Source organism: Epinephelus moara, chromosome 4 (assembly GCF_006386435.1).
Source record: "Epinephelus moara isolate mb chromosome 4, YSFRI_EMoa_1.0, whole genome shotgun sequence".
NCBI lineage: Eukaryota > Metazoa > Chordata > Actinopteri > Perciformes > Serranidae > Epinephelus > Epinephelus moara.
In genome coordinates this window covers 17,703,842-17,718,051 of record NC_065509.1, presented here as the reverse complement: position 1 = coordinate 17,718,051, position 14,210 = coordinate 17,703,842, and the positions used below count along the sequence as shown (strand labels likewise).

General features: G+C 39.8%; 1 protein-coding gene across 1 annotated transcript in view; it reads right to left on the bottom strand.

Moving 5' to 3' along the window:
• The window catches only part of neurl1b (neuralized E3 ubiquitin protein ligase 1B), a 36,356-nt gene extending 28,423 nt beyond the window's left edge, over positions 1-7,933 (bottom strand). The window contains exon 1 of the mRNA XM_050042091.1: positions 7,578-7,933. Within this exon, the coding sequence (XP_049898048.1) occupies positions 7,578-7,686 (109 nt within the window). The 5' untranslated portion in view covers positions 7,687-7,933. The remainder of the gene's footprint in view (positions 1-7,577) is intronic.
• Between the last annotated feature and the right edge of the window lie 6,277 nt (positions 7,934-14,210).

Here is a 14,210-nt window from a genome sequence, read left to right as displayed (position 1 = left end):
CTAGCTAGCTCGCACTATCTGGCATCTGTCATCTGTCCTGTTCTGCAAAATTGTCGGATTTTTCACATTACGATAACACGCCAGCTAGTATAACTATGCTGCCTCATAATGTTAGCTGGTTAGCTAGCTAGCTAGCTAGCTAGCAGAAGTCCCCTGTCGTACATATCTTATTACTCTAATGGTACGTTAGTAGCAAGCATAATAGTGGCTCCATTGTAGATGCCGGTTGTAAATGTAGATGGCTCGCGGCTTCCTGTTTGAAATAGTTACGTATGTGTGAACGCAACCGACGCGGTGACGTAGTGAGTGGTGTCCCAATTCCTAGGGAAAAGATTTCATCCCCTACCCCTATTGCTTCATTTTGAGGGCCAAGGGGTAGTGGGCAAGGGCTAGGGGTAGGGCCAAGGGCTAAGGGGTAGTGGACAAGGGGGGGTATTGGGATTGGGCCTTGATCTAATAGGTTGACAGGTTGAGGAGCAAAAGAGTTCAATGGAGCCTGTGGGACTCAAAATCCTCTGTGTGATGGCAAAAGCTGATATTCTTCAAATAACACATGAGAGGGATTAATATTACCTGCCAGAGACAACACTCTGTTAGTATACAGGGCTTAAACTCCAACCTCTGACCCACAGTCTCTGAGCAGATACGCAGCAGTCTAGCCTGTCTAGCTTTAAGCTTAACAGAGAGACAACATACTGCCTAACGCTCCGTATCATCGACAGGAAAAGCAGTAACAGGATCTGTTTGTTTGCTCCAAATGACCCCAATCTTCTAAGAAAGAAATGCGTTGTTGTACCTTGCTACAAATATAATTCATATCTGCGCTACAGGATAAAACTGCGTCCACACAGATGCCCAAATATGTAAAGGCGGAAACTTGTTCAGTCTGGACAATAATGGGAGGAAGATATCAGTTCACTGGAAAACTGCAAAAATTATTTCTTTTGTCTTCTTCTTCTTTTTTGGATAAACAAACAACTCTTAACCAACCAAAAAATGTAACTTGTGGCTTCCAGCACTATGTTGTGAATGTTTGTGTTTAATGTCTTTATGATTTTAGAGACATGTTTTAGGACACATTATTGGGAAAAGAATTGTGTCTGATATGGTTTTTCCAGTTTATTTACCCTGTTTGAAATTGCATAAACTCCCTTGCCATCTACTCTGTGAATATGCAAACATTTTTTCAAGATCAAGTCACCATCTATTGCCGAATGACTTAACACAATGGTGACTGAGCCCATGGCCTAGGGCTGGGTAAGATGAGTAAGCTAAATATAAGCTCATGAATTAGTGATATTTAGACCAGGGTTCGACAACCTTTACTATCAAAAGAGCCATGTTTGACCAAAATAGATAAATTACTAAAAATCTGTCATAATAAAACAAAACATATTTGAGCCTTATAATGAAGGAAACACAGTCTGTTATGTCTAAATTATCCTATCAACATTACTTACAAGTCTTGATGAGCATTTATTATGTTTACCACAAGGTGTCTGCTCTGCAGTGGTGGTGAAAGTAAATGAATATGTCCGTGCACTATTAAATTCTGTATTTTCCTGTGAGACTTTACCTTTTTTGGATATGGAATTCATAGCTAGACTAACTAGGGAGATTCAAGACTGGCTACTGCTATTAAGGATTGGCAAAATTTAGAGGAAAAGGTGCCAGTCAGTAGACATATGACGCACATTTCAGTTGATGAAATGTTAAGACATTTTTTTATTTTGGTGTATAGGCTACACATTTGTACAACTGAGGAATGTGAGAATCACTTTAGACCTACAACAATGGTATATGAACATAAAACTGTTCTAAGGAGCTGCATGTGGCTCTGGAGACACAGGTTTCCTACCCCTGTTTTAGACCAAATACATTGATATTGCCACAGTACTGTAGGGTTGACTTTAGGACACTTGTGAAGATTGTGAAGATGAGATTTTTGATTAACTATCATCAGTATTGTGGAAAAAATGACTATAAGTGGGTAAAGGCAAATAGTCAGTCTGGTAAGTTCAGAAAATTACATCACTTCACTACAATGCCTTTAAAACCAATAAAAGACCCCATTTACAAAATCAAAAATCAAGACAATATCTAGTCTGAAATCACAATATCAGTATAATATCAATTCATTGCCCAGCCCTACTATCGCCCACTAATGAAAGCGAATGCAATATTTGAACTGGCTGTCTGTCGACATTCCTGGGAAAAATCATAAGCAGCGCACTGTCATTAATAATCCACTCTCACACACTGAGACATACATACATGCACACACTGTCTGTGCTGTAGTAACCCTTTGATCTCACCAGCTGACAGGCTCATCAGATGAGCTGATATGAATCTTATATGAGCCAGTCTGCATCGCCCAACCCGCAAGAATATGCATCAAACAACCACTCAAACCACCGGCTTTATGCATTATAGTGACACAATTGACAAGACTGAGAACAGAGACGAGGACAGAGTGCTACAGCATGTTTGAGAGAAAGACAGTGACAGGAAGTTATTGATAACTTACTTGGGCTTTTTTGACCTGCCTGTGATATTTTCTTGCAAGCGTACTTAAACCCAGGGTTGTGGGTCCATCTTCGTATCACTGTCGACCTGGTTTCAACCTTAGTGTGCCAACAAACGCACTGCAATTACCACTTGTCACCATACTGTATGTGTCATCAAAGAGAACAAAACTGAGATTTTCGAGATATTTAATCTGCTGGTTAAAAGATGAAAAGTCCGTTTTCATTGCATGTGCACTGGAGGCCTCAAGTTTCATGCTTGTAGGTACATGTCTTAGAGCAAGATAACTTTCCCATTTCAGCAGTTGAATGTGAAAACCGGCGTCTGTTGTCAAACTCTGCTTATACATCATTCTTCACAGCACGGGTCAAATAACTACGTGAAGTAACAATACTCACTCAACACATTTTTGAGTGGAGGGAGACTTTAATCTAAGGCCTGAGACGAGGGGTTTGCCAGTAAGTGACATCAAATATAACTGATAATTCCTGTGCTGTCAGAATGTACCAATGTGTTGGACTGGACACTAGCCGCTATCTGGAGACCTGCTCCTTAGACGGACTGCATACCAGACATCAAAGACAACTGTCACGTAAGGGCGGTGAACCAATAGGAGCTCTGTAAGCTGATCTCATGTCCAGGACACATTTGAGATGTTACAATGTACAGTATGCAGCTAATATGTTCAAACAGGTAAACAACTGGGCAGAGCAACAGGTAGGGATTACAGCTCAGAAATCCGTCATCAGCGAGATGAAAGACAAAGCTGTGGGGGCCATAAACACCCCGTTACATAACCCTCGCGTTTGATATGAGGAGGGGAAACATGGGGGTCAATTTCACAGACACTCAGTTCACCTTTAGCACTTTTACACTGCTGAGTGCTTCCGCCCATCTGTGCCCCCTTTCCTGCTCTCCACGTCCCTCCGCTGAAGTCAACCACCATCCACGCCCTTTGTCTTCACCCCTGTCTCCTTCTAACATGACCTTATATTTATCTTACTCATTATTTTCTTTCCCTCTCCTTAAAGCTAATCTCGCCTCCTTCCCAGTCCCTGGCCCTCTTCCTCCTCTCTCCCTCGCTCTCTTGTCATGACATTGGCCTGTGACACGTGTGGGAAACTTCTGCGGGGCCCCCGCTTTGGGCAGGACACTGATATACTGAGAGTGCTGGGTGACGGAGCTATTTTGGGAACTTGTAAATATGAGAACTTCCTTTCCTAAAGTGTATCTAATATCCCGGAGGATTATTTACAACAAGACGCAATACAGAGGGAAAAATGCTGCACGTCCGTTGTCATCTCTAGCGGCCTCCAGCTTCGTCTTGTCTTTGCATTTGAATTAGTGATGAAGCGGTATGAAAATTTTATATCAGTGACCAGAATTATCACTGTATTGTGAATGTGCTGAAAAAGTGCACACTGAGATCATTTCACCAGAAATACAATTAGCAGCACTATATGCACTTTCTTAAAATTAGCCAATACCATATATATAAATATAATAACCATATCAAATGGGCATTGAATAACAGTAAAGATAGGCTGTTTTTGAAATGCTGTCTCAAGTGTTCTGTTTCTCTGTAGATGAGGACAAGGGACCAGTAGCATCACTGGGTTTGCCTGCTGCACGCCCACTCTGTAAACAAGGGAAAATCAGGTTGCATGCCGAGCCCACATCTTGGTCGATGCTGGACAGTATTAACTGTGAGTTTCTGAAGCACAGTAATCAAACACAGTTTTAATGACTGTTAAAATTAGTGAAGATAATACTAACCCTTGGGAAATCTACCAGGGTTAAGTAGTGGACAGGTCAAAGAGACGATATTGACAAGATGCGTTCGTCAGCAATTGTTCTTCTGTCTCTATAATAGCATTTTCAGATGCTTCCACGCATTAGGCCAAGTTTTATAGGGAGCATCCGGCTTACAGTTTTAGGGACGCCAAAACCCTCTCCCCTGTTTGGAAGTGGGGAGACAAGACGAGGAGCACAACACAAGTCCATTATTGGACTGGAACTTCAGAGGAGGGAGATGAGAATGCAATAAGGGAGACGTGGGGTCGGCCGCCAGCCTTTAAGCTGCAAACAGATCAGGTCGGATCAGATGAGGGACTCTGAAATGCTATTCTCCACAGCTAATGGAAGATGGAGGGTGATTTTCGTGCAGTGCATTGTCAGCAATGCCGAATATAGGAGTGGGTTTGGGTAGACTATGATAATAAGGGCTGAAATCAATAGTCAGAAAACAATCTTATGTCACTGTAATCTGAAAGTCTTTGGGTTTGGGGTATTTAGATGTCATACTGATCGACTGCCATGACCTTTGATTCAACAGACAGATTCCCCATCAATACAAATAATTAATAGGTGATATATGTCCATTGAATGTTACCGATATAATGATGCCTCATTTTCTTTCTCTTTTGTCTCTTCCTCTCTCTTTCACAGACCCACAAAAACTCTCACACACTTACACACACATGCACGCCGTCGAGCAGTCCTGAATAATTAAGATGGTGCTGAATGTTTAACTGCCTCCCCTTATGCCACCCAAGAGCTTCATCACATGTGAGAGAAATGGCCGAGGTCGCACACACAGGACACTTTCTTTTTGTTGTTACTTTCCAGGCATACAGATGTGCATAATAGAGACTTTACACAGCATACAGCTGTAGATAACTGAGCATAGATGTAATCTGCAAACAGCATGATGAAGCAGTCATGATGATGGATCCTTGTGTGAAAGATAAAGTCTGACCTGTAATTCTATACTCTGCTAACTCTTCTCTCCGCTCTAATCCTCCTTACTAACACTCATTCTATCAGATGGTATCAGGTCGTCTGCTGACATCATGTTGAAGAGCTGAGGGCTCTAACGTACACAGTAATAACTAGTCCTCCTCAAAGACAGACCCTGCTGTAGCGTTAAACATAGGAACAGATCTAAGCAGACAGTACACAACCACACCTGCTCCTGGAGGCAACAAGGCATGAGCAACCGCTTCCACTAAACCACAGCGTAAACATGTCTTATAGCTCGGTTGCCTCACACCATGTGAGTTTACATTTGCCCACTGGATGTTTGAATAGACACAATGTTTACTGTTTTATGCAGTGATCTAATACAGTGGAACAAAATGATGAAAGATGTAGCTTAGCTTGGCTACAATAATCCAATGAACTCATCCCTTTTCTTGCCAAAGTCAGATCATCAAGTGCTGAGCTCTCCAATGGCCCTCCCCCACTTTGGGACATCAGTGTAATGTGGTGTCGCCACCTAGTGACGCATATTGGTATGTATGAAAACAATGATTCCAGACATGTCAGTCTACTGTGGTCATTATGAATCTTTTTGTGGCTTTGTGTGTCTCTGAGATAATTTAGTGTCTTTTTCAGTTGTTTTGTGTCACTTTGTAGTCATTTTGGGTCTCCTTGTGGTTGTTTTGTGTCCTTTTATAGACATTTTGTAGCTCTTTGAAATAATTTTGTGTTTCTTTTGTGTCACTTTGTGGTCTTTTTGTGTCTCCTTGTGGTTGTTTTGTGTCTCGTTATAGACATTCTGTGTCTTTTTGTGGTTGTTTTGTGTCTCCTTGTGGTTGTTTTGTGTCTCTTTGAGATAATTTTGTGTCTCTTTTAGTCGTTTATTGTCTGTTTGCAGTCATTTTGTGGTTGTTATGTGTATTTTGTGTCTCTTTGAGGTAAGTTTAAAACTTTTGGAGTAATTTTGTATCGTTTTGGTCATTTTGTGTCGCTTTGTAGTAATTTTTTTGTCCCTTTGTAGTTTACAGTAAAAACAATAGAGCATTCAAACAAAAATCCATATATGAATTCCTTGAACAGACCTACCGGGCACAAGCAGAGGAGACCAAAGTGTCTGGGCCACCTCTGGCCTTTACCTGCACAGTGTCACTCAAATCAACATGTGCTGACCAGGAAGAGACTCAAACTGACCACAAAAAGACCACTAAGAGATGGAAAGGAACTTCAAAGATACACAAAATAACTACATAAGGGACAGAGCAACCACAAAGAGACACAGTTATTACAAAGAGACACAAAACCACAAAAAGATGCATATCTACCACAAAGTCTACATGTTTTGCGCCTATGTAGGAGAGGAGGAGGGGCCTTTAGCATATCTGTGCCCAGGAGCCCATTGTCTCATTATCTGCACCACCCCCTCCACCACTTCCTGTATTGATTTCTTAATTAGTGATTTATAACATCAGAAAAAGTACCAGTACCACAAACTATATCTGAACAAGGACAACAATGTGGATTGACCAGAGGCAGGAATAAATAGAGCAACAAGGAGGAAACAGATAGTAAGGGGCCATCCAAAGGTTTGAAAAGGTACTGAAACTGTTTGTTTTCCTTTCCTCTGGATCACATTGGTTCTTCTCCAGTGACTTACTTTTCTATTCTCACAATCATTTTGTCTTTTTTTTCCCAACACCCAGCAGGGGTATGGGAAAGCAATGACATCAGCCGAGCTGAGGCCCCTGTGAACTTCTCTCAGCCTCTCAGGGCTCAGTACAGCGATGACTGAGCGACAGGCATTTCCTGTCTGTCTAAAACAACAAATAAAGTTTAATTAATGAGAGATGTGGTAAAAACAGCTCACGCGCTGGCTCAGGATCAGATATTTGAGCAATAAATTTTGGCAACAGCTGCACTAATGGTATAATGTGATAGTAGCAGCAGTGTGTGACATATTACAGATTAAAAAAATCAGTCTTGCCTTTTTTTTTACAAACAGAAAGTATTTAAATAAAGCCTACACTTAGTAAAAGTTCTGGAAATTATTATAATAATGTCATTCATTGTATTATAGAGTATACAATAGGTTAGAGTATGTATGATGCAATAAATGATTCAGTATCCCTCTGATAGCTTGTTTAAGGTTACAAAAACCACTAAATGCACATTTGGATTAGCCCAGAAATGTCTCTGTTATTTTTAGATAATATCTAACAGACTCAAGTTAAACATTAGACAGTCAAGTCAGACAGAAAACAAAAGGTGTGAAGTCAGTAAAGAGTCTTGCTTACCCTCTGTGCTGTGGTGAAGTTTCTTTTCTCTGTTGGAAAGAGGCAAACTGCACACACCAAAGGGAATGCAGTTGTTTGACGACTGGTTGTTTCCCATCTTGTTTCCCATTCAATAACTTCTCTATTTCAAGAATAAGTAAATGAAGTTCACTAAAGTAAGGTTAAGGTCTGGCCATCTGGTCTCTTCTTGTTGGTGGTCTCTCTGCAGTGAGTCAGGGAACAGTTATATTCCTAACGAGACCACAGCCCGCCTGAAATTTGAAGATATGTAAACAAGAGCACGTGGCTTTTGTTATCTCTTTATTCTGTCCAATAAAATCCAACCCGAGAGGGAAGGACATTGGCACGTGAGGAAATGTGTGTGTGTGTGTGTGTGTGTGTGTGTGTGTGTGTGTGTGTGTGGTTAATCTACACCGCCGACCGTTAGATATACACCTGACATGAGCAGGGTAGACTGGTGACTTTTGTTACAGCCCACACCGCAGTGTCTAGTGTGGGTGTGCATGTTAACATTCCTGTCCTTGAGAGGGGTCAGCGTGCCAAGCGGGAGCACTGATGTTTGGGTTCTGTTATATGCTCCTGTAACGCATTCAGCTCTGACTGAGACTAAAATAGAAATGTCCAAAATTTACTTACTAATATGTTTATGTGTCATGTTTATGTGTCTGTTTCATTTATCATCATTATATTCTATTGTTTTGTCTGTTATATTCTCATGTTTATGAGATATTATTTGTAATAGAATAGATTTGAAATTCAAGAGGGGAGGTTTTCACCATCTTACTTCTCCTGCTGCACAATCCCTGCCATGTTTATTTTTATATACTTGTGTTTAATCACATCTTGTGTGCTAATAAAATTCAAAAATTAAAATTCTTTTTGTTGACAAGCTCAAGCGCACTGGTACCCTATTTTGTCTCTTTTGTCGACTAACAACCACACACTGTAATTAACAGACAATATTTTGACATGTCACAGTCAGCAAAATGTAGGTTTGCTTAGAGTGTTACAAGTAAAAGTAGTCATTATGAAGACAGGTCACAACAGTGTTGGGATTATTATGTATTACTAACATGCATTCTGGTACTAAACAACAGAGATATTTTTTGTAACTCTTTTGTATTTAAGAAACAAAGAACATGTGGTCATGGGTGTTACAAAGGTAAATCACAGTACATTTTTTCACTTACATCCTGGCATACAGTGTCACATTTTTATAATTTTTTCTGGCTCAAGCCTTAGAATAAAAGTAGGTCTTACCATACAGTATATTTCATTCATAATTCCCAGCCACTGGGCCAGTGTTGGAGGACTGACTTGCAACCATTCGCAAGTTATGGCTTTACTGCTACTTGCCAGAAGTGTCTTAATATCCTCATGAGACCTGAACTTTTGTTTGATATGCATTTTTTTTTTAGCTTTTGGGGATCAGTAGGACCTGATAGGTATAAAAAACTAAACACTGCCAACAATAATAAAGTCCCAATGTCCCTAAACAAGACGACAATGAAGTCCTTCAACGAGCTCATAATAAATTCCCAATGTCTTCAAACTAGTACTTTCTATTTAACAGCGTCTTAGCTTGTTACAGTCGCTAAAATTGGTAAAGTTTGTAGGGCACATCAAACTACATATGTTATTAATCACAATTTCAGCCATTAAATGTGATCAGGTTTTGGACCTTGTCCACTTTTGCGTTGGGAACAGCTGCAGACTGACTTGGCAGAGATGGCTGCCATGTTGTTTTTACATTTATTAGTGTATTGTGCTTTTACTACCACTAGATGGCACAAGGAAGTGTCCACGAACAAGGACAACAGGTTTAAGTTAAGTAGAAAGAAGTACAAGGTCCAGTAAACCCAAAATATGATATCGTCATATGAAGATACAGGGTCTCAGTGGGATATTTATGTTTGTGTGGGACAGTTTCAGGTATTTTACCTGGGTATCGTGTAGCAAATGAGATGACTAAATCCACTCCAATTATCTTATGAATCTCAGCTGCAATCTGTTGCCAATATGGTTGTATTTTTGGGCATGCCCAGAAAACATGATAATAATTGGCCAGTGAGGTTCTGCATTGTCTCCAACAAAAGCCCTGGCTCTGTAGGCCTGATTGCAGTGCTGTTAGTCACCTGTAGGGGTGACAAAGAATCTCAAAACTCCCTCAGGGACCTTGAGTTTGCAAGAGTTGCCTGTGTCTCACATATCTCTGTCCAGTCCTCCTCTGTTATTGGTATGTCTGATTATTTCTCCCATTTTTGTTTAATATATTTTGTAGAATGACTCTTTGAAATTTGAATACTTCTTTACAAACAGAGATATTTTTAAATGATTATAAATACACTAATATATATAAACAGTGTTGGGAAGGTTAGAGATTACGAGTTATGTTGTTAAAATTGTAATAAGTAACATAACTATTTTAATTACTTCATTAAAGTAATGTAACTTATTACATTTAATGACTTTTATAAAGTACTTTTCTAACAGATGTTTCACACTGGGCAACACAGCTGAAAAGTCCCAGAGGAACATAAGTGCTTAAATATAGCACTCAAATTTGTCCCAATGGCTTTGCTGATGCGTGCTGTCCGGAAATATGCCAAAAGACGTCTTCCTGCATGATGAAAATATGCAGAGCAACAGCAAGAATAGTATAATCTACATATAAGGTTTGTACTGAACAATTATTTGGATGTAACCCCTTTGTAATCACTAACAATTTGTTAAGTAACTGCAATTTAATCACATTTTTTTCTCAGTAACTGTTCTCAATAGTGATGTAACTCTGTTACATGTAGATAGTCACCAACATTTTCTTTTTCTTTCTTTTTTTATTGAGACAAATGACATACAAAACACAGCACGGTACACGTATACATATCTGGGGGTCACATAGTCATGGCTAAGCCTCCCTCCCTCTATAGCTCTCTGTTAGATACAGAACACCTTTCCCCCTAAAATAGAGATGCTCATCTGAAAGTAAAGCATGATACTTGAGCAAATATACTTAGTTACATTCCCCCCAATGTTGTGCGTGCTGACTCACTGTCACACTGTCACTAAGTCAAGTCAAACATCTGCTGTAAAAAAGCCTATTGCTGATTTTTGTTGGATTCAAAATAACAATGTTTCTTTTTAAATAATTCTTTACCACTTAAGCCTCATGTACTTTCCCTTTATATAGGCAGAGTGTGAGTATGAGTGTGAACGGATATTCCCACATGGACTACAGCCAATGTTTTTAATCACACCTGCTTGTCTGCTCTAACATGTCAACATGTCCTCGGTAAAAATGGCCCCATAACTTCCTTACACCGTCATTATCAGCATTTGAAGCTGAATTATTTTCAACCTATTATCTCTTATTTCAAACTTAATACATCAGTGTTGCAGTTAAAATGCAGTTAATGATCAGTAAAGATTACTCATGTAGTGACATTTCTTCAAATGGTCCCGATGGCAGCAGTGTTACTGATTAACAACACTGGTTAAAAGTCAACAGTTTGAATCAGAATCACTCAAATGTGACCAATAGCAGTGCAGCCTGTCTGTGTGCTTATCCCGCTCAGCTCAGCAGTTTTCAACTATTGGATTCTGGGTATTTGTTGGACTTTAGTTTAAATTTGAATAGCTGATGTGAAAACACACTATTCGCAGAGGGAGCACAAGGTCAGGTTAATCTAACATCCTCCGGTCCTGCTCATGAAAACTTGCTTGTCTGCGTTTGTCTGCAGGCTGTTGATTTTCCTACACCCACACTGATCGTTTCACAACCTCCTTACTGTCAGCAGAGACTTTGAAAATTTGACTACCTCAGCTCTCTGATCACATGGGGCGATGAAGTCAATTTGAAAAACTGATTGGGTAATCAAGCTGCATTACCTTGTGAAACAGCCTGAATGCTACAAATATATTTGTTTTGTCTACAGGCTCTGCAGTCTGTTCATTAACATTACAGATTCTATTTCTTTATTTGTAGCACACATTATCTTCCATAAGATGGCGCTCACACTCAATGGTCATTGAAGAACACATTGCTCAGCTCTCTGGTGATGCATCCATATGTACAATGCTCTATTGAATGTGTTCCACACACATTTGATCCATTCATCTGAGAGTGATGTCACAACTGTAGCAGCCTCCCTGAACACCACTACGAAATTCCAGAATCAGCTCAGTGCATAAAACAACACAGAATTACATTTCATTCAAAAATACATACTTATTTTTTGTGTTTTTTGCACACGCCACTACAGCAATTAACAAGTTATTTAAAATCATCTAAGACAAACAGGTTAGTGAATGATTTAGTTTATTTCTCAGAGTCTGTTGTCAACTATTGTGTGGAGAAAAGATCACTTGTGGAACAGTTTGTAGCAGTCCAGAGACTTCAGACTTCAGAGCTGATGTGTGACTGGTTGTACGACTAACCAAAAATCCAAGTCTCCAGTTTTACATCATACCAGTTAAGGAATCACATATACAAAAGTGTCTGGCAGCCTTCAAGAGGGCTCAAGTAAACACAGACCAAGAGTGTCAACCAAAGCACACCCTGGTCCCCTGAGTCACATCTCACTTATGTCTGATTTACCCAGGTCAGCCATTAGGAACAATGAACGGAGGAAAAGAAAATTAAGATAGATCTATGCATGCATCTCCTCCCCACCCAGGCCTCAGGCCGGAGTCATTTGTACCATTTGACCCCTACAGACTGCAGGCCTGGCTCTACCTATGTCATAACAGTTGAGAATAACAAACAAATCTCATACTAATGTGTCAAAAAACAATGTTATAATAGTGATGCTCCCAGCCCATGTGTTTGATCAGCCCAGGCAAGGCGAGTTTAAAGTATTTTAATAATTACTTAAGCACCAAGGTAGTGGTACTGCAAGGGCATAGGTTTTGCTTCAACGTTGGGAGACACACATATGAAACAGGGTGTTTGGGGGAGTCTTCCACTAGAAAATTTTGAGCATCAAACCCTCAATTTCCTAATTTTGTCACAGTAAAAGTCCAACAAATGCAAAAATGCACATACTTTAAATATTAAACATAGAATCCCCCGTAATCTATGCCTATGGTATTATGTAAAGCAAGAGAACAAGTGCCACGTCTGCAGGTGTCTTGTCTGGGCATGATTCAAGGCCAATCAAAGCAAGTTTTCTCTCATATCTTGCCTTGGAATCACCAGAAATTGTTTCAAAATAGCTGAATGACATGTTGGCGTCAATATTCTTCAATCAAAATGTAACTCAGGACTGCGAAATTAACCAGAAGGAATGAAAAACGAAAGCTTATTCAAGATTTTACAATGTACAAAATGAGCATACACACCCCTTTACCCCAAACAAAGATGGTGGCAATCTCGTGACATCATGTTGACTTTAACTGGATGAATACAAACTTTAATAGTACAGACTCTAGATGCCCCATGTACAAAGGCTTCGACGTTGCTGCTGTGGCCGTGGGTTTCGGTTCTTTGCTGTGTGTCATCCCCTCTCTCTCTCTCTCCCTCCCCATTTCATGCTGTCCTGTCCAATAAAGGCATAAAAAGCCCCCCAAAAATATCTCTTTAATCGCTCTGTGGTGAAGATTGGTACATTTCACTGTAATAGCATACAAAGGTTAAAAAATTGAACATCAACAGTAAAATTAATCTTCTACATTTTACAAGTACAAGATGAAGTCACAAAACACAACTTACAGGTATGATTTAAAACCCTGTAAACATAAATGCAAGCCATCAATGTGCAAGAACGTGTGAAATATATATAGATGTGTAAATGTACAGGAAATATGCAGAACTAATAATACCCACATGTTTTCTGTTAAAGTTTGATCATCACTGCAATAAGAGAAAGATCATCTTCTATGGCCAAGATGGACAGTTTACTGGACAGCTTATCAGCAAACATCCTTCCTCTTACTTAATCAATCATATAAGCTCCCGTCAGTCAAAATTGACCTACAAATACTCCTATGAAAATTAAAATATATCTAATCTATGATAAGCTTTTGGCAGCTTCTCTCGTCTGAGGAAAACACAATGTTCCTCTAGTAAGACCATATGAGTGCTGATCATGTCTCAGTCATGTGGGATCTGCTGCGGCTTATAAGTAAGTCTTTGTATCCATGTGGACTGGAAAAGGGTCAGGATTTGCAGTTAGGGTGTCCCATGCTTGTTTTTTCCCGGGGCCTCGAATCTGTGATGCAGGGTTTTTGTTTCTAGTATTACTGCATTACTTAAGCACTGAAGAGGACAAGATTACTGATCCTGGACTCAACTTGTTTCCACGTTAGCTTTGACTACTGTGGTATTTTGTGAGAGCAGTTGATGATGCGTATCAGTCCTCTGATAAAAGCCAGACATATAATGGCGGTGCATTATATGGATCGGGAAAGACGTCATAACTGTGATCACAACCAAACTATTTGGCCATTTGAACCCTTTTTCTTTAATTAACCAAAAATATTCTAATAAATATTAATGGATTTAGCTGCAGAGCACAGCTGTGGCGCCCTAATGGGATTTATGTCTGTTCATCTGTATGTTCTTTGGCTGTGACATCATCTACCCAGAGTGCAGTCAGTGTAGAAGACAGGATGCCAGACATTCCTTGAATACTC